This window comes from Erpetoichthys calabaricus, chromosome 8, assembly GCF_900747795.2.
Source record: "Erpetoichthys calabaricus chromosome 8, fErpCal1.3, whole genome shotgun sequence".
In the NCBI taxonomy this organism is placed as follows: domain Eukaryota; kingdom Metazoa; phylum Chordata; class Cladistia; order Polypteriformes; family Polypteridae; genus Erpetoichthys; species Erpetoichthys calabaricus.
Genome location: NC_041401.2, coordinates 61,174,253 through 61,194,399, shown reverse-complemented (window position 1 = coordinate 61,194,399; position 20,147 = coordinate 61,174,253). Strand labels below are relative to the sequence as shown.

The window sequence follows — 20,147 nt, the reverse complement described above, 5'->3', positions numbered from 1 at the left end:
AATGGCAAATATCCAAAGTAGGATCCGATGACCTAAGCTGTGTCCGAGTCACCGGAGCCGTGGGTGATCTGCAATAGGATGAGGTCTGCTAACGGCCTGTGTTGGAATCACCCGTGTGCAGTACCTCATGCAAACTGGACGTGCTTATCAAGTGGCATATTGAAATTGGCACTGAAGAGAGACGCTCTCACCTGTCCTTCACCGACTGTCATTGTCATTGGTACCGAGTTTAGTGTCCCCCCCACAGGATGTGAAAGACACAAGAGCCAGTTGTTTTCTGACTATAACCCTGCATCGCTGGTGCTTGGATTTAGTGAAGCTTATCCAGTAAACCTGCTGAAGAGATTAAAGCTCACAGCCTGAGCCAATCCCCCCCCCCAGCAATTTTCATCTCTTCCATGCATAATAAAATCTTGACAAAATCCAGAGACTGGCGCATTGGAGACACGGAGGATTCCATTTTCAATTTACACAAATCAGAAATGCTTTTATTCTCACCGATTAGCTTGCAAAAGATGAGCCATTGCATTTGTGTGAGTCAGAGGCAGAGACGCGTCAAACAAGCACGGAAGGCTGCATTCCAGGACCAGTCTTTAGGTGAGCACAGGCGGGCTCCATGTTGGCATACAGTCCGACAGGGAAAATATGAAACACCGTGGTCTAGGCATGGCTCGAGGAAGGAGCTGCAGCAGCCAGGGAGTCACTTGGAACACATTCAAGTTTAGTACTGATGGCGATCAAAGCACTTCTGGCACTCACACAGTTTCATTACATTGTGCCTGAAGAAGGGGCCTGAGTTGCCTCAAAAGCTTGCATATTGTAATCTTTTTAGTTAGCCAATGAAAGGTGTCATCTTACTTGACTTCTCACTACATTCATAATGGCTAACACAGTACAACACCCTAGTACAATTCACAAAAGACCAAAGTTACACACGTAGTTTGCACTCATTTCTTTCTCTGCCTCTGTGGTTTGCACAGAATGAGGACTCGCAGTCCCACTTCAGATGTTCAAAGCATCTGTGACAGCTATAATTACAAGGCATTTGGAAAAACTATCTGGCGGAAGTCAAAGATAGCGAGACGTTACATGTTAACATGTTTACTAAAAACAGAAATTATAGAAAATGAGAAGACTATGATGAAAAATAACAAGGAAATGGTGCACTGTAGGCCGGGGTGCCCAGCTTTATGTGGTAAGCTCTTAGTAACCTCACAGATCTACAGCAATTTGTTGGCAGTGTAAGACATTTATAGAGAAGGAGCTAATTTTAGAACAAAGCAGAATACAAAAGCGGATACAAGAAGAGGACCAACATTCAATCAGTTTCTTAGCAGAGTTGGGCGATAACCTCGTCCCAAATGAGTAAGACATTACGAACGTGGGCAGGTGTCCCAATTTGAGTGGCACTGTCCCAAGTTCAACAGGCAAATCCCGAGTCCCGCATTGTCCCTGAAAAAAAATTGTATGTAGAAAAAAAAAAAAATCTTAATTACATTTTTTAATTGATTACAAAAATTTAGTCAGCCATTTTAAGTAGATAGACAGCCTGGCATACCACCTTTTATGAAGAAAATGTGTAACCGTCCGCTGAATCCAAGTGTTTAAATCGTATGTGTTTGTATACGTCGTGTACTTGTGTCGTCATTCGTTCCTTGTAGACTATACATGACTATAGACCTAGAATTATAATTTAATAATTAAAATTATCTATTTTTTTTGTCTTCCTTAGTTCCTTAACATCCTTTATTTGGTCACTCGAAATGGTGGCTGCCCATATCTAAGATTTAAGAAATTTGGCAACAATGGCAGTGTCTCATTTTCAAAGGTCTATACCAGGGGTCCCCGGCTCCGGTCCTGGAGGGCTGCAGGTTTTCATTCTAACCCTTTTCTTAAATAGTGACCTGTTTTTACTACTAATTAACTTCTTTTGAATTCATTTTAATTGACTTGCTCTCAAAGTCTCAGTCCGCTAATTGTTTTGTTTCCCCTTAATTAGCAGCCAAACAATAATAAAAAATGACAAAATGAGCCAAAACATGACTGGTAAACTGTGTGAAATGTGAAAATAAAGAAATATGAAGGTCTCAGGAATGCTGATCTGGTCAGGTCCCCAAAACATTTTAGCAGAGCCTTTATGAAAAATAAAATTTGATTGATTCGTTTCAAACCTAGTTTTGTTAAACTTGACTTGCTTGTATGAACGGTTTGATTTTGGAAATAATAATAATTCATTACATTTATATAGCGCTTTTCTCAGTACTCAAAGCGCAATCCACACAGGGAGGAACCGGGAAGCAAACCCACAATACATGCTACTGCATGGTGGCGCAGTGGATAGCGCTGCTGCTTCGCAGTTAGGAGACCTGGGTTCACTCCCTGCGTCCCCAGGACCTTCTATAGACAGCTGTGTGCCTTTCCTAATCAAGTCCAGTCAAGTGGACTCCAAACAAGGTGTAGAAACATCTCAATGATGATCAAAAGAATGGGATACATTTCAAAACATAAAAGATGTGGAACCAGAATATACACTGTGTACCTTTGGTCTTGTTGGGTTTCCTTGAAGACCAATGAAACCAAAATATTTGAAGCACATTACAGTCCCTTCATTAGGTAACTGACCACCAAGTAGTCTCCACCTTGGAATTGTAGTTCCATACTATAACCTGAAGGAGCAGAGAAATTGGTAAGTGCAGAACAAATAGTGATAGCATCTGCTGAATAAGAGACACAAGACGCCGGTGCTCACTTACTTCAAACCCAAATCCCACAGCCATCTTGATAATGTCGATACAAAATTCACATGGGATGAATACGAGTCGGCCCCTTATAGGTTCACGTGAAGGAACACAGGAGTTGCTTTAAAGGTTTGATCCATGAAAGATCAGCATTGTCTTTGTTGTTCTACACTTAATATTTTAGCGAAAAAAAAGACTGCATATTTTATTTTTTTATAGCTTAGATTTTTAAAAATGTTATACTCTGATGACCCTAATAAGAAAATTGGTATGATACTGGGACCCAAGGAAAGGATCACCACCATAAATGACAGCATTACTGGACAAACAACAATGGCCATATAATAAAATTAAGCAGTAAATGTTTTTGTTTCCATTCAGGCATATTTCTCACCTGAATATTACTAAATGAGGAACAACCAACATATTGTTAATAAATCAATAATTATCATTCAAAACAGGCAATAGATTCCTGAAGTGTATCACTGCCATTATCAAAGTTTAGTGTAACCTTTAGTCCGTCATAACTAGTGCGGAGCGAGGATACGAGGATTTTTAAAACTGAAAGAATAGTATGAAGGGTCTCTTAACTTAGCCACTTCACCCATTGCACCAAATAAGTAAAAAAGTTGTCAAAAGATATTTAATTGATGCAATTATACACCTTGTCTTAAAAAATTATATCTCTCCATTATAAAAAAAAAAAAAACCTGCAGAGAAACAGTAGGGCATCGAGACGTGATCTTCACATTAAGATCATGGAAGACACTTAAAAAAAACCTGTGAGACTAAAGAGAGAGGTCCCCGCGAGACGCTCCGTGGCCATAAACATGAGACTTTGTGCCAAGAGATTGACCCAGGACCGTCTCGCGATGACGCAGAACATGAGATTCTTGCAAGACTCGCCCTACTTATAACCAAATAAAAGCACGGGCAGCAACACACTCAGTCGTGTTTTGGCTTTGAGCACACACAGATCCAGGGCACTGAGCACATATAAAGCATATAAGGACAATACGTTATAGATGAAACATAGACGACTAAGCGAAGAAGAAAGCAGCGCAGAGAAAAGAGACTCAAAAGCGTTGGAGAGACAAAAAAGAAAGAATAATCTAGGTGCAAATTCAGAAGATAAGGAAAGTAATTATCAGAACGGAACAAGTGGAATTGGAAAAAAAGCACGTCCAATCCGGATGTTAGCGCTATACACATGCAGAGCAGGTTAGAGATTATGATACACATGTGGAGAAAGTTAAAGAATATGAAAGTAGGAAAATTAGAAAGTATAAAAAAAGAGAAAGTAAAGATCGCAGGAGCGCAAACAGAAATTATTACACGAAAAAGGGAAAATAATCACCACGGACCAGGTGTCATTGAAACAAAAGCAGGATAAAGCGAGGTCAGAAATAAAAGACAGAGCAGAAAACAAAGTAAAACGTCATAAAGAAGTTAAAAAAGGGGGCCAAACACATGCAGAGCAGGTTAGAGATAATGAAAACTGGAAATCAAAAGCCTCAAAAAAAACGTAGGCACGATACACATGCAGAGCAAGATACAGAATATGAAAGCAGAAAAAAAATGACAGTGTCAAAACAAAGAAAGTAAAGATCGCATTAGCGCAAAGAAAGAGAAATTATTACTCGGAGAAATAACGAAAAAGCGAATAGAGATCAAATATATGGACATACTGTAGGTGATATGTCAGAAGTATGTAAATATTGTAAGGCTTTGGAGTTTAAGTCAGAGAATTTCAAAAACGGAGTTTACCTCACATGCATTTATTGGTTACTTTACAAATAAAATTATTAACTGCTGATGATGTCGATCGCTTTGTCTGTGCTGAAATTCCAAACAGAGAGAGCTATCCTGAATTAGGGTACAAAGTCATTAAACACGTCTCACAGACCTCATTAAAAAGATTCAGCATGTTGGGACTCGAAAAAGATTCCAAAAATTGTTTTTACAGAAGTTCAGAAATAAAAGTGAAACTAATGAAATAGCAACAATTCAAAGGAAAAAAAAAATCTTAAAAGTGTGTATCTGGAAAAACAAAACCGGGGGTTGGCGGGCAAAGTGAGCAGGGGGCAAAGCCCCCTAGTCTTTCAAAAGAGCTGCACCATTATAATACATTCTTCTAAATGAGTATGCACATTATTCAGCACTAAACAATTCAATAAACTGAGTAAACAGTTCAGTTGTGTAGCTAAATTATTCCTTAAAAGAATCCTCACCATTCCTTATTCCGCCCCCATAGCTTTCCAAACTGATGCCAAGGCCCCTACACTTCTCATGCTTGTATGGGTCATTCCCTCCTCTCTCTGCCCGTCTTATAAGTGTTTATGCTCGTCAGTCATCTCGGCTTGATTGTTTCACACACTGTGAGAGAAGTGGGGGTGTCATACAGAATATTTAGTTATTATTTATATGTATATTTATTATTTATATTAAACTATTATGGCAGCTGTTCATTTAACATCTTACTCAAATACAGGTACTCGTCAACGTACGACCTATGCAAGTTACGACTGTTCGACTTTACGACGCGTATGACAGTTTCCCCCACCAGCTGTTGGCAGCGCCAGTTTCCCGCACTCCCAAGTCTCGCTACGCAGCAGTAATAATATACGCAGCAGTGTTGCCCCACGTGTGTTTGTGTCTTGTTGTTTTGGCAATTTGATAATAATATACCCCTAACATGTCTACCAAAAGGAAATTGTCTGTCCACTCCTCAGCCTGCCAAAAAGGAAAGAAAGGCCATTGATCTAGACACCAAAATGATGATAATAAAACAGTATGAAGGAGGAAAGAAAGTGAATGTGATTGCATGGGATATGAAGTTATCACACTCTACTGTGTCGACTATTTTAAAGGACAAAAATAGAATTCGTGAAGTTGTGAAAGGTTCTGCACCTTTGCGATCAACAGTGATTGTGAAGCAACGTACTTGGCCCATCCATGAAATGGAGAAAGTGTGAAACATTTGGATGGAAGATCAGATTCAAAAGCAGACGTTGTTAACCCTCTTTACAGTACAGTCGAAGGCTAGAAGTCTGTTTGGGACTTTAAAGGTACGCGCCGGAGAAGACTACAGTCAAGAATTTGTGGCAAGTACTGGTTGGTTTAAGAGATGATTCCAGTTGCATAATGTTCGAGTGACTGGAGAAGCAGCGAGTGCGGTTGAGGAAGGAGCTAGTAAGTTTGTCGATAGTTTAGACGAAATAATTAAGGATGAGGGTTATCTCGCAGAGCAGATTTTTAATGTGGATGAAACAGGGTTATATTGGAAGCAGATGCCAGGATGCACTTACATCCACAAAGTAACCTAAAGCATGCCAGGATTTAAAGCACACAAGGACAGACTGACTCTGCTGCTTTGCGGGAATATCGCGGGGTTCAAGCTGAAGCCCTTCTTAATTTATCATTCTGAAAATCCACGTGCATTTAAGAATGTGAACAAGCACACTTTGCCAGTTTATTATAGGTCAAACCGAAATGCCTGGATGAACCAGGCTTTATTTGAGGATTGGTTCAGTAATTGTTTCATTCATCAAGTGCTTGAGTACTGTTTGGAGAGAGGAATTCCCTTCAAAATTTTACTATTGCTCGATAATGTGCCTGGACATCCACGTCACTTAGCTGATCTCTATCCCAATGTGAAAGTGTTTTTTTTGCCCCCAAACACTACTTCACTTATTCAACCGATGGACCAAGGTGTGAATGCTACATTAAAGGCAAACTATCTCAGAACCACCTTCACCCAAGCCATAGCTGCCGACCTGGAACTATCACTATGCGACTTTTGGAAACAGTATAATATTCTTAAGTGTATAAAGAAACTTGCTACCGCGTGGGACTCTGTGATAGAAAAGTGTATGAAAGGCGTATGGAAGAAGTGTGTTAAGTGTTATGTAAACACTTTTGCTGGATTTAACAGCGAACAAGAACTTGATGAGATTCGTGAAGAAATAGTGAAACTGTCAAAAGACCTTTCATTGGAATGTGAAATGGAAGATGTCGAGGAGTTGCTAGACTGGGAATCAGGTGAACTTACGAATGAAGAGCTGATAGAATTGGAAGAAGAATGAGTACTGAGAAAAGCGCTATATAAATGTAATGAATTATTATTATTATTATTATTAAAGTGGCGGAAGAAGAAACAAGAGAATTGGAGAAAGAAGAACAGGAGGCGGCGCCACAACGAATGTTCACCACAAAGGGATTGTCAGAAGGTTTCTCTCTACTGAATAAACTCCTTGCCCATTTTGAAAAAATAGACCCAAATATTGAACGATTCGCAAGGATTGAACGGATGGCACGCGACACATTTCGTCCTTATTGCGAAATTTATGAAGAGAAAAAAAAAAAACAATTCAGACAAAGCTCACTATATTTATGAAAACAGCAACTCCTGCCATCACCCGTCCACAGCCTTGCCTGATGAAGGTGATATCGACAACCCGCAGCCAAGCACCATGGTGCCAGGAATTAAATGTACAGTATTTCTTATTTTTGTATGTTTTCCACATATTAAACCAATTGTACTGTAGTATGCTGAGTTTGACTTAGAAAGTAAGAAAATGTTGATAAAATACTACTTTAAGATGATTACAATATCATTACCCAGTCTAATATTCTTACCTTAATTTAACATAGACCGACTTACATTCAGATCAACTTACAACCAGTCAGCTGGAACCAATCGCGGTCATAAGTCGACGAGTACCTGTACAACTTTTCAAGAATTATCCAGTAAACGTTACAGACATTGTTTCCTCCCTTACTCCCTTTTACACCTAACCAGAATATTCTGGCAAGTTCATGGTTATGGAAAAAGCTTTTTTTTGCTTGAACTTAAAGCTCTGCATTGTTTATAAATTTACCTCTGGATATTTATACTTCAAAAAGGGCTTTGCCTCACAGATCACATAATATTGGATTATCTGAGTGCAAATTAAACTACATTTACTTAAAGTCTGTGTAAGTACAAAAACAATCACATCTCTCTATAATTATTTAAAAGGAAAAATCACAGTGAAGTACTAATGATTGGATAGGCACTCACCGGCCACTATATTAGGTACACCTGTTCAACTGCTTGTTAATGCAAATATCTAAATCAGCCAATCGCGTGGCTGTAACTCAATGCATTTCGGCATGTAGACGTTGTCAAGATAACTTACTAGGATTCAAACCGAGCATCAGAATGGGGAAGAAAGGCGATTCAAGTAACTTTGAACGTGGTGTGGTAGTTGGTGCCACATGGGCTGGTCTGAGTGTTTCGGAAACTGCTGATCTACTGGGATTTTCACTCAACCATCTCTAGGGTTTACAGAGAAAGGTCTGAAAAAGGGAAAATACCAGCGAGAGGCAGTTCTTTGGGGAAAAAATGAATTGTTGATGCCAGAGGTCAGAGGAGACTGGTCTGAGCTGATAGAAAGGCAACAGTAACTCAACAACCAAAGCACGCAGAAGAGCATATCTGAACGCACATGTTCAAACCTTGAAGCAGATGGGCTTCAGCAGCAGGAGGCTACAATTTGCATGGCATCACCAAAACTGGGCAACAGAACATTGGAAAAATGTTACCTGGTCTGATAAGTCTCGATTTCTACTGCCACATTCAGATGGTATGATCAGAATTTGGTGTCAACAACATGAAAGAATGGTTCCATCCAGCCTTGTATCAATGGTTCAGGCTGCTGGTGGTGGTTTAAAAGGGTGAGGAATATTTTCTTGATACACTTTGGACCCCTTAGTACCAAATGAGCATTGTTTAAATGCCAGAGACTACTCGAGTCTTGTTGCTAACCATGTCCATCCCTATACCCATCTTCTGATAGCTACTTCCAGCAGGATAACGTGCCACGTCACAAAGCTCAAATCATCTGAAACTGGTTTCTTGAACATGACAATGAGCTCACTGCACTCAAATGGCCTCCACAGTCACCAGATCTCAATCCAATAGAAAACCTTTGGAATGTAGTGGAATGGGAGACTTGCATTGTGGATGTGCAGCCAACAAATCTACAGCAACTGCATGATGCTATAATGTCAATATGGACCAAAATCCTGGAGGAATGTTTCCAGCACCTTGTTGCACTATACCATGAAGAATTCCGGCAGTTCTAACGGAAATAGGGGGTCCAACCTGGTACTAGCAATGTGCAACTAAAAAAATGGCCGGTGAGTGTATTTGCTGCACAAGTTTAACACTGTCCCTGTCTCCCTGAAACAGAGTACCCATCATTTTTTAAAATCTCAAATCATACCACAAACTCAACATGAAGGAATAGAAGTATAATCACTATATAAAATTTTGCACATATTGTGCAGTAGCAGAAATGTATTTATTCAAATTGGCAACTGGCATTCTGTCCCAGTGTCTCTCTGGTAATCCATGGGTCTTAAATGCAAATTCAGGCTGAAAAATACAATGGTTAGCAAGGACTATTTTGCCAATTGTTGTGCCTGGCAGTACAAACAAGTTTCATTTATTTATTTAACATTACTCTTTTCTTTGATCATTTCGAGACTCTAACTGTTAGGAACAGAGACTCACCTTTTTCTTGAAATGTCTTATACTAGCAACTAGACCAATTTCAGGACCAACTGGGTGAAATGGTCCAACAACAGCGACCTCAAAGAATACGGCCACTCAAACAATGCAGAAATTCACCTTTTATTTCACAACAGTGATTGATGACATGCGTCATTCAGGCTGAAGACGTTGGATTCTTCAGTCTGCACAGACCTCACTATTTTAAAAATAAATACATTCACAGTAAAACACAGATATAAAATAAAAACCATGCATTAAGGAAAAATATTGTATAAATATGAAACTACCTACATACAGACCATGTTAGAACTAAAGTTAAATTTTCTTTTCAATTTTTTTCAATAAAAAAAGTCTAAAAAATGTTGAAAAATGTTATTAGATAGAAAAGTGTAACCAAGATTTATTGTATTAAGAGTACAAAATACAGAAAGCTTTAACCTTTTATACATTAGTATACATATTTATATAGATACACACACACACACACACACACACACACACATAGAAATATATTAACAGTACTATAAATTCTTTAATTACAATTCTGTGTTTAACAGTTCAGTCTTTCTACCTGCACTTCACTGTTGCTTTGTTCTGATCCGACACTACGGTCAAACAAACCTCGCGAGTAATAGCTGCTGGCTCAATGCGGGGTGAAGGTTTCCATTTTTTGACATAAATTTTTTTTTTCTACAAATGAAAAAAGAAGTAACATATATATTCACAAATGTGTGAGCACACACACACTTAAACTGACCAAAGATGTGTTAGACACTGTGTGAGAAGAGCCATCTCCGGATATTACAGTGACAATACAACCAGAGCAGTAGTGAGACAAATACTACTGAGACAGTCCAAGGAGATGCTCAACAAACTCCAAATTCCATGGAAAGCAACTGACTAAGGGTCACTTTTCCACAGTACATTAACTCCTAAATCTTCACAGATGTGTGTGTATACAGACATGCAAACAAGATTAAGTATACTCGTGGAAAGGAAAAAAAAAACCAAACAAAAAAAAAAAAAAAACAGGAACCTAACAACCCCACCCTCCAAACGGAATTGTGGGAATTGTTTGCCCTCTCTAAAAACTGATTACTGCTAGACTGGGCCTTTGGAATTATTCATTTGGATAATCTGTCCTGGAACGTCATATACAAAATTCTTCACTGCAGCCAGGCCACTTCTATATGCCCTTATTTATCACAAAAAAACACACCTCTTTTGGATTTAACATTTAAAACTTTTACAGTAGACATGTGCGTAAGCGTGTGTGCATGCACACCCAGAATTCCTGATCCTCAATTTTCCTGAGATCTTCTTAAACTAGACTTCTCATTAATCAGCACCCAAGATGAACTTGTCAGAAAAAGACCAAGTCAGCAAAGAGCTGTTCAGAAACATTAAAAGAGATTTCCTTGCTACTTGGGTCCAGGCACTATAAAAGAAACCCACCCTACCCAACCCCGCAGCTACTCAAAGCCATCACAAGGAGTTCCTCTAAACTGAACCATGTCCTCCACTCTCTTCAGGATCTCTAAAAGTCTGAAGGGCAGACAGGAACAGTCAGTTTTCCATGGTCTTTTAAATAGGAAGAAATAAGATGACCAAAACCAAACCATGGATTCCATTTCCAAATCTACTATGCACCAGTGTGAAACACCTGGAAGAACTTTTAAGTTCAAAATACAAAGTTTAAGCAATAATCTTTTGTGGAATTTCAACAGACGCTTTCAGAAAAATGCAGTTGTCTCTGATGTAGTTGCGCTTTTTGATCTCCTCATGGGAGATAAACCTGGGGTATCCAAAACCGAGTGTACTCTCATCTAGAGAGTTCCTAGAATTAGAAGGTTTCTGAAAATTCTTCCAGTTGGGATCAGGGGTGAAGGTCTCTGTAATGTGTTGGGGTTTGGACAATGATGGGTCGCTTTGGTCCAAAATGGAGAAGGTTACCTTGTAAGAGAATGGCCACTCCAGTAGGGTATCATATTCGCCAGGAAGTACACGGATGTAGATGGATAGGTGGGTGCCCTCCCCACTGCCATTCCCGTTAAGAAAAGCAGACACCTGCAGCTTATATCCATATCTGTGGGTATAGAATGGTGGGCTGAAGAATTCATAGTTGTTTCGAACTTTTGCCTCCTGCAGTTTTCGAGTATAATCGGAAATTTTCCAGATCAGCACTCCATCGTGACTCACAGACATCTCCTCAACTTCTCGGCGCAGCTCTGTAATCTCCTGCCGCTGGCGGCTTACAAGGGTACACATCATTGTGAGGTGAACTTTAGTTGCTTCTTCTAAATGGCGGGTCATACCCATTTTTGGGCACTGCAAATAAAAAAAGAAGTGACATCAGTTACCTTGACCCTGTGAGGGCAGCTGAAGTTTTGAGAAGTTGAAATCCGTTAAAAGTTGTGCTTGGACAAAGTCACAGAATGTCAGAAATTTCTAGACCTCACGCCTATGAATGCCTGAAAGATTGATAAAGACACTCAACCACATCCTGGCTGATTCATTCTGCTTTTGCTTATGAGAACCTTCTGAACCTGGCTGTTTCACAGGAATGGAACGCTCTCTTTTGTGAAAAGCTTCTGGCAGCTTGATGTAAGGCACTGAACTGCACTTTCCAGTTTCCCTGGTTTGGAGGTGAAATAAAGTGCGACATTGCAAGCACACAAAAATGGATCAGTCTGAGGTGTTTTAAGGACTACAGAATCCAGTTTACTGGTAATGTGTAATATTGTATGAATTTAAATGTGCCACTCAAGAAGAACCCACCTAATATATCCATCCATCAAGCTACTTTAACATAGCTCGATGTAACAGGGTCAGGAGCCTGCCCCAGCAGCAACCTAACCTGCATTAGGTTCCAATACATCGTAGGCTTGACTCACTAATTTATATGGACCCAGTTTACGGCTGAACAGCTACTTAACATTTACGTTTTTTTGGGATTTGGGAACAAAACTACAAAATCCAGAAGAAAGCCCCACACAAACACAAGTAGAACCTTCAAAACCCACAAAGACAATATATAGGCGGTGGGTCCAATCCAGGATGCTTTGTCACCCGGAATTAGCAAATGTACAGATTAATATAAAAAAAAAAAATGAAAACACACACCCAAATTCCATCGTCATATTTAAGACGAGAGGGAGCTACCTACCCTGTGCTTGCAGCCAGCATCTTTGAAGGGACAAATCACAAGGGCACTGCCACACTGCTCTTTCACATGACTGCCCAGGTCCTCCCGGGCAATATTGGGGGCACCACACTGATTCGGGCACTGCACTGGGAACCGTGGACAGTGATACTGATGACTCTGCAAGGCACAAAGACAACAAAAACATATTCTTAATTTACACCATCGTTAACATAAACACTTAAATATTATGACTAACAGAAGTTGCTGTGTAAACTTTGCCAGGAATAAGAGCCAATGTTACAGGAAATCCTCCACAGATGCTTTTACAAGGAAGTCTCTGTGTTACTGTAACAGAACCACCATTGACGGGTCAATGTATGAAAGAAGTGTTTAGAGATTCAAAATGTGTGTATCAGGTGATCTGGAGAGATAAACTGCACACCTTCACCATGAGGAACCACAAGCCTCTTTAACATGAATGAACAGAAGGGTCCTGTTTCAACCTACGGCAGTTTTTCAACAGTGAGGATGCAAATTGCGAGTACTTCTGCATATATTACCAGCATTAGAGACTTTCAATAATATAACTCAGATTAGTACTGCTTGCTGAAAATTCTAGACAAACGGCAAGCTGACACACACTGACATGGAGAGAGGACGTCTGTAATCTAAAGAACCTGAACAGGTTGGCAGGAAAGGGAATATTTGTACTTTGGCAGACACGCCGACTTAACTTTAGTCTACATCTAATCTGATGTTGTTGAATTCTTTCTGCATTATAACAAACATAATTGCACTTAATGGACTCAGCTGTTTTGAGAAGTACATTGTAACACTGCTTATTACGAAAGTTTCCATAAGAAACATAAAAAATGAGCTATATGGATTGACTGAGGAAGGTACCACTTAGGCAAGTACCTGCACTGATTGGCCACAATTCCCAGTCACTAAGAATTAGATGACCGGGCAGAGAAATGGGTGGAAGGAATATCATAACACAATTAAAAAGATTAATGTTCCACTGCCAAACACAATTAACTTGAGCAGACTTGCTTTTGGGATTAGCTATCCATGTTTGAACCCACTTAATCTAATTATAGTACAGTATTATGGAAATATGGAAACTATTTTGAGAGCACTGGGTTTCGGGGAAGAACTGTCCTCTGAATGGTGCCTTTAGTCCTCTGCAGGGTACATTCATCAATGCATGCACTTCTGATCACATCAGGTCGACTTAAAGCTTACAAACTAAAGTGCATGTGAGATGCTGAAGGAAAGAATGAAAATTCCAAATAGATAAGGGTGCCAAGCCCATCACAGAAGACACTCACTAACAAACCAATACTCATTCATACAGGGTCACGTTAGAGTCAAGAATTGACGTAACCCACAGTAAATATAATTGAAGGAAAAGCAGACATAAAAAAAAAAATACTACATTAAGTGACATATAAGCTCCACATACATGGCGAGCAGGCTTTGATTTGAGACAAATACTATTGAACTGTTAAGCTAACCACCATGCCACTTCCCCAAAACCAAAGAATAGTATGAGGTAGAAATTTACTGGACTAAGTAGATGTTTCATGAAAGTTACTGTAAAACCTTTCTTCCAGTATTTGTGATTTTATAATCTTATTAAATGTAATAAATTAGTAAAACATCTTTCTTTGAATCTGCTAAAGAACCAAAATAAAGTGGGTAACTTAGTTACAGTTGTTGATACTCCTTGCAGAATCTATTGCACCTTTAATTCTAAACTCCACCCTTATAAATTCCTCTGTCAGTCTATACAATCAAACACTACTGACCATCTAAAGAGGTGGACTGGGTGGGACTCTAAGATTGCTAGACTGCAGGAGGATTAAAAAACACTTTAAAAAGGAAATGTCAGTCAAACAAAAAACAGTTTTGAGGGAGGAGTGCCTTACCTGGATGGTATCATACACAAACTCTTTGCCACAGAACTTGCAGGGCTGTGTGCGTTTAGGACAGTCTGCCAAGCAATGCTGAGACAAAAGCCTCCGCATCATTCGTGCACCACATTTGTTTTCACAGTAGACGCTTTCCTGGGGACACAGTCCTTGATGATTCTGGGAAATGAAACAAAGGATGCCGGTCATGGACAGTTGTTTATTCAGCACATTTATGGAAATAAAAGGCAAAAAAATTAAGAAGCAGTACTTATTAAAAAGTAATTGGTGGACTTAAATATGTTGTGCAAATGCTCCACAGCTCTGGAATGCCCTACCAGAGAGCCTAAGAACACAGCAGATTGTGGGCTGTTTTAAAAAACAGCTAAAGACTTTTCTATTTAGGAAAGCTTATTAACAAGAATGCTATAATTATTGTTGTTTTATCTCTGTTTTTATCTTGCCTTGCGTTTGTTTAATCTTTTTATGTTACATTTTCAGATTTACTGCTAATGTAAAGTGCCCCTATAAATAAAATGTATTATTATTATTTGCTTTACCAACTGCACATAATCATCTTTGTATAACATACCCAATCCAGTATTCTACCATATATACTCTCATATAAGTCGGGTCTTGAAACCCGAAAAATCAATCATAAAATCAGACCCGACTTATATGCCCGTTCAAAAATGCGACACTTACATTTTTTTTAACATCTTTTTGCCTCCTCCGATCTCGCACTAGTTTCTAAGACGCATCGAATTTTGTTGCAGTTACCGATTGCTTCAACAACGTTTAATTTAAAGCCAGCTTCATATTTTCTGATTGAACGCCCCATCGTAGATAAGGGATGCTCTTATGATAAAGGTATACGAGGGTGTGAGATACAAAAAACACAAATCAGTGCAAATGTTGCTTCAGAATAGTTTGGGTATTACTATGTGGTCATGTAGGCACAATACATAGAAAAAAAAGGCAGTGTGCTCTGTGGTTACTCTCAGGTGGGTGTTAGCATATCATAATCTCTTGGACCAATAGCGTGAGTTTTCTGCATTTGATTTATACAACCGACATTATAAAATACAAAAAATTATACAGTAAAATCAAGCGCCGATTTATCTGTGAGAGAACTTAAGTATATACGGTAAACAGAAGTTAAATATACACTGCCTTCAAAAAGGTATTCAGACCCTTCACTTTTTTCAGATTTTGTTATATTGCCGTCTTGTGCTAAAACAACACTGTTCACAAATGTAAATGTATTATACGACCAACATTATAAAATACCGGAAATTATATGGTAAAATAAAGTCCCGACTTATCCACGGGTATATACAGTACTTAAAAAAAGAAGAAAAAAAAAAAGAATGAGAGCTCAATGCATGGCAATTAAGAAGGAAGTACTGGGAGTCCCAAATGATGATCCTGGGCAAATTATATGCATACTATCAGGATTGTGATCTTTTGGGTGAGCTTATGAGGACTAAATTAAAAAAGTCATGGGGAGACATGGTTGTGGACGCCCAAGATATAAAGTCACAGTCACTGTGACTAGATCTCACGGACCCGGAAGTACGAAAACCCAGGTCAACCCAAATACTCTCGTGAGGCTACTCTGTAGCATCCACCTGGATGATGTGATGGCAGCCATTTTTGAACCAGTACAATCACCATACATTAGGTGTTAGGTGGTGAAGTGGTTAGAGAAATAGCCAATTAGAGATAGGGGATGATTAAGTTGCCAGAATGACTTAGGCTGTGGTGGGCAATTTAGCCTGGATCTCAGGAAACACCATACTATTTACGAAGGATGCCCAGGGATCTTTTATGACCACAGAGAGTCAGGACCTCGGTTTTAGGTCTCATCTGAAGGACGGCGCCATACTTATAGCACAGTGTCCCAGTCACTGCACTGGGGCATTGGGATCCACATTGGGACCACAGGGTAAGCACACCTTGCTGGCCTCATCAACAGTGTTATGGGCATTGCCAATGGTGTGCTTGCACATATTATTTTCTCAAGGACCATCTACTCATGAGGTATTTCGAGCTGGGACCCCAATACTTCTCACGTTCCTTTTTTTTTAAAAATACAAGGTGTACTCAAACCTGCTTTATCCAGTTCAGGGCTGTGGAGATCAGAGTTTAACCTGGCTACAATCAGCTTAAGTAAGAAATAACCTGAGACAGTGTGTCAGTCCATCACAGGGCCCACATAAACAGACACATCTACACTGGTTATTGTCATCAATTATTGTAACTAACATCTCTTGCCATGTGAGAGGAAAACCCATATAGACACTAGGAGAATATGCAAACTACATTCTATGGAAAGTTCCTAACTTCAGTCAAAATGCCTATTACAATACACTGCAAAAGACTCCAGCTTTCTTAATGTGTGTGTGTGTGTATATACATTTATGCCACAAACACAAAGCACTATTCAAAATTCTCACACCTTCAATTAAAAGTAGAAATAAGATATACAAGGAGGCAAACAAATCATTGAGTACCCATGTTACAAATATCTGTACAAATATCAGCTACACCCTCAAGTCTGGAATTTTACAAAATAAATTTCCAAAAATGTCACAGCAATTCCTTCAAACCTAAAGCATATGGAAGCTAGTGTTTGTCCCAAAGAATCAAGAAATATCTATTTAGCATTCATTCACCATCTCACCTCATATGCCTCTCCAGAAAACTCATTGCCACAGAACTCGCACTTCACCTTCCTTTTTGGACAGTCATGCTGCAAGTGGTCAGGCAAATCCCGTCTTGTTAGTTTGATGGCACAGCGATTTGGACAAGGAATCACATTGAATGCACAGGTGGAGAAATGACCCTGTAAAATAGGAGAAAAAACAAAGAAAAACAAAAGACAAAAACATCAGAAAACCTGACATGCTCTACTTAATTTATAACCAGGTAAACAGTTAAAAAGTGGCATTGACAAATCCTTTATTTAAAGGACTGATATCTGGGTTAGAAATAGGGATCACTGCAATATATTCAGTCACTAGAAGTGCACAGTTCATGTTATATATCCTAAAAAAAGTTCAACACCACACAGCTTATCCAGACCTTAATATCCACTTTTAAGAAAAGTGCTGAAGGTCACAACAGACAAATAGCTTTTCTTGGCAACTCTGCCACATCAGAAGGCTAAAAGAAGAATTTCTACACCTGTATGATTCATGAAAGGATATTATAAATTTTCCCATCAGAAACTATCAAAGACCCCTTACTTGTAATTGCTTCATCTGGCCAGACCAACGGCAGCCCTCCTCACTGTGGATACAACGGATAGAAAGAGACAGGATCTGCTGTTCTAGGTCAGGGTCTGGGTAGATCTACAAGAGAGAAAGCAAGCACACATGAGCCATTCGGCAGTGGGGGAAAACCTTATGAAGAAAGACAAGCCTGCAGTCAAGTACTTAACCCTGAAGGATGGACGATGCTTTCACAAATGATAGATCTAAGCAACAGGAGATGTACTATATATGCCTACTGTATTTATGTACAACGGCAAATCTGATTTCTCAATCAACTGCTAACTTAGCAGTACAGCAGTTAGTCTTCAGGTACAGCATGTGTTTGCATTTTAGAAACAGCCAAGTCTGCTAGAGAGAGCTGATAAACACGCAGATCTATGTTTGGGCACAACTCTTAAAAAGAGAAATCAAAGTAGAATGAATGTACTTTTACTACACAATAGTATCTAGATTATTGACACAGAGTGAAAGGTTAGAGCTCTTTATTATATTTTTTGCATTGGTCTATGCAATTCTGAAATGTTTATTACAAGCTTGAACTTTCTGTAGATGCAGGGAATTTGATTCTATTTTTTCATTGAGTAATAACACATTAAAATAATTTCTGTTAAAAATTTTTAAATTTTAAAAATAAATTTATTTACAGTTCCTATATTCTGAACTTGACAATACAGTAGATAACTGGGAGGAAATATATATAACTGAAAAAATATTTTTATGACTAATAGTTTAGCATTAAACAAAACAATTAAAATATGTACAATGTTAGGTTTTTTTTCAGCTCTTCTATATGGAAGACACTGCATGGTACTACAACATTATTGGATAAACAGCCACCAGCCTTTTTCTTCCATATTTTTGCAAGGTCTTTGTGAAATTGTAATCAATTGCTCTTCATGTGCATAGCTTAAAAACATTCACATTTATGTTAATTTAATAAGTTACAAACTTCTGTCCACCAAGTTTTCTTACAGTAAGTAATATTCAGTGATTCATTAACTCATTCAGGATTAAAATGATATATTATCTATATGCGTTACCTGGTAGGTAACCACATATACAATCAGATTGTGATTCAGACTACGAATGCCATGAATGTAATTACCCCAATCTACATGCTGTCAAATGAATGAACCACACGCCGTAGTGCAACGTTAGGGGCTTCGCCTCTGGCGCAGACGTTCGATGTTCGATTCCCAAGAGGGGATGCAGTGAGTGTGTACGCCTGATGAGCCCAGAATTACGGCAAAACACGTGTCGCATTTGCATTATTTGACAGTAAAACCATTTTCAAAACATTCTATGATCTGCTTCTCGCAACTGAAAGAGGGCACCGTGGCGGATGTTAGCCGACTTGCTGACCAACCACAAGTGTTACCTGGTAGGTAACCACCCATACAATCAGATTGTGATTCAGATTACGAATGCCATAATATATATATATATATGGTGGGCTAGCGCCCTACCTGGGGTTTGTTTCCTGCCTTGCGCCCTGTGTTGGTTGGGATTAATAATAACAATAATTTTTTGCATTTATATAGCGCTTTTCTCACTACTCAAAGCGCTTAGCAATTGCAGGTTAAGGGCCTTGCTTAAGGGCCCAATAGAGCAGAGTCCATATTGGCATTTACGGGATTCGAACCGGCAACCTTCCGATTGCCAGCGCAGATCCCTAGCCTCAGAGCCACCACTCCGCCTCTGGATTGGCTCCAGCAGACCCCTGTGACCCTGTGGTTGGGATATAGCGGGTTGGATAATGGATGGATGGAGATATAGAGATATATATATCTTTCAAAGTGAGTAAGTCCTACACATACTTAAGTAGGTTAATTATGCTAGAAAATGTACTGCAATAGTTCTTCAATTCATGCAATAATGTACTTGGAAACTTAAATAACTAATATTACTCATTATATAGTTGGTAGGCAGGCAGCTAAATCCTATTTTTATTTCCAAACTTCTTCCCACAGTCTAATGAATTGCACCTTACCTGTATGTGCAAGTGTGTTAAACAATGCTCCCGCAATCTACCTGTCAAATATCAGTATAAATAACCCCTAATGGAAATCCATCCATTTTCATACCCAAGTCGTCAAACTCAGAGCGAAAGGGAGCTCAAGCTTATCCTGAAAGAATTAAGGGCAAGACAGGCGCAAACCTGGACATGGTGCCAGTTCATCGCCAAACACTCTGACATTCTTACATAAATGTCCACTGTTTAGTTACCAATCAATGTAACGCACACATTGCTGGAGGAAATTCACATACACATGCGTACAGAAAGAATGTGCAAACACTTCAGGATGACTATGCTTGTAATCGAACCAAAAATCTGCTGCTAAAATAACAGATACAGATTATCAAGTTCTCCTTTTACCTTATAAATGGAAATACTGTACGTCTGTATTAACCATATTTGAATGTTCAACATTATATCACATTCCTGAATATTCAACATCTGTAAATTGGAAATAGCATTTGTTTGCTCTGCCTTACAAGAATTCACTACAATGT

At 39.1% G+C, this 20,147-nt stretch overlaps 1 protein-coding gene across 1 annotated transcript in view; it reads right to left on the bottom strand.

Moving 5' to 3' along the window:
• Nucleotides 1-10,409: 10,409 nt before the first annotated feature.
• traf4a (tnf receptor-associated factor 4a) overlaps nucleotides 10,410-20,147 on the bottom strand; it is a 57,321-nt gene continuing 47,583 nt past the window's right edge. Inside the window, exons 3-7 of the mRNA XM_028806595.2 lie at nucleotides 17,607-17,711; nucleotides 17,042-17,203; nucleotides 14,374-14,535; nucleotides 12,464-12,619; nucleotides 10,410-11,625 (exon numbers count right to left, since the gene is read on the bottom strand). Of these exons, the coding sequence (XP_028662428.1) occupies nucleotides 10,993-11,625; nucleotides 12,464-12,619; nucleotides 14,374-14,535; nucleotides 17,042-17,203; nucleotides 17,607-17,711 (1,218 nt within the window). The 3' untranslated portion in view covers nucleotides 10,410-10,992. The remainder of the gene's footprint in view (nucleotides 11,626-12,463; nucleotides 12,620-14,373; nucleotides 14,536-17,041; nucleotides 17,204-17,606; nucleotides 17,712-20,147) is intronic.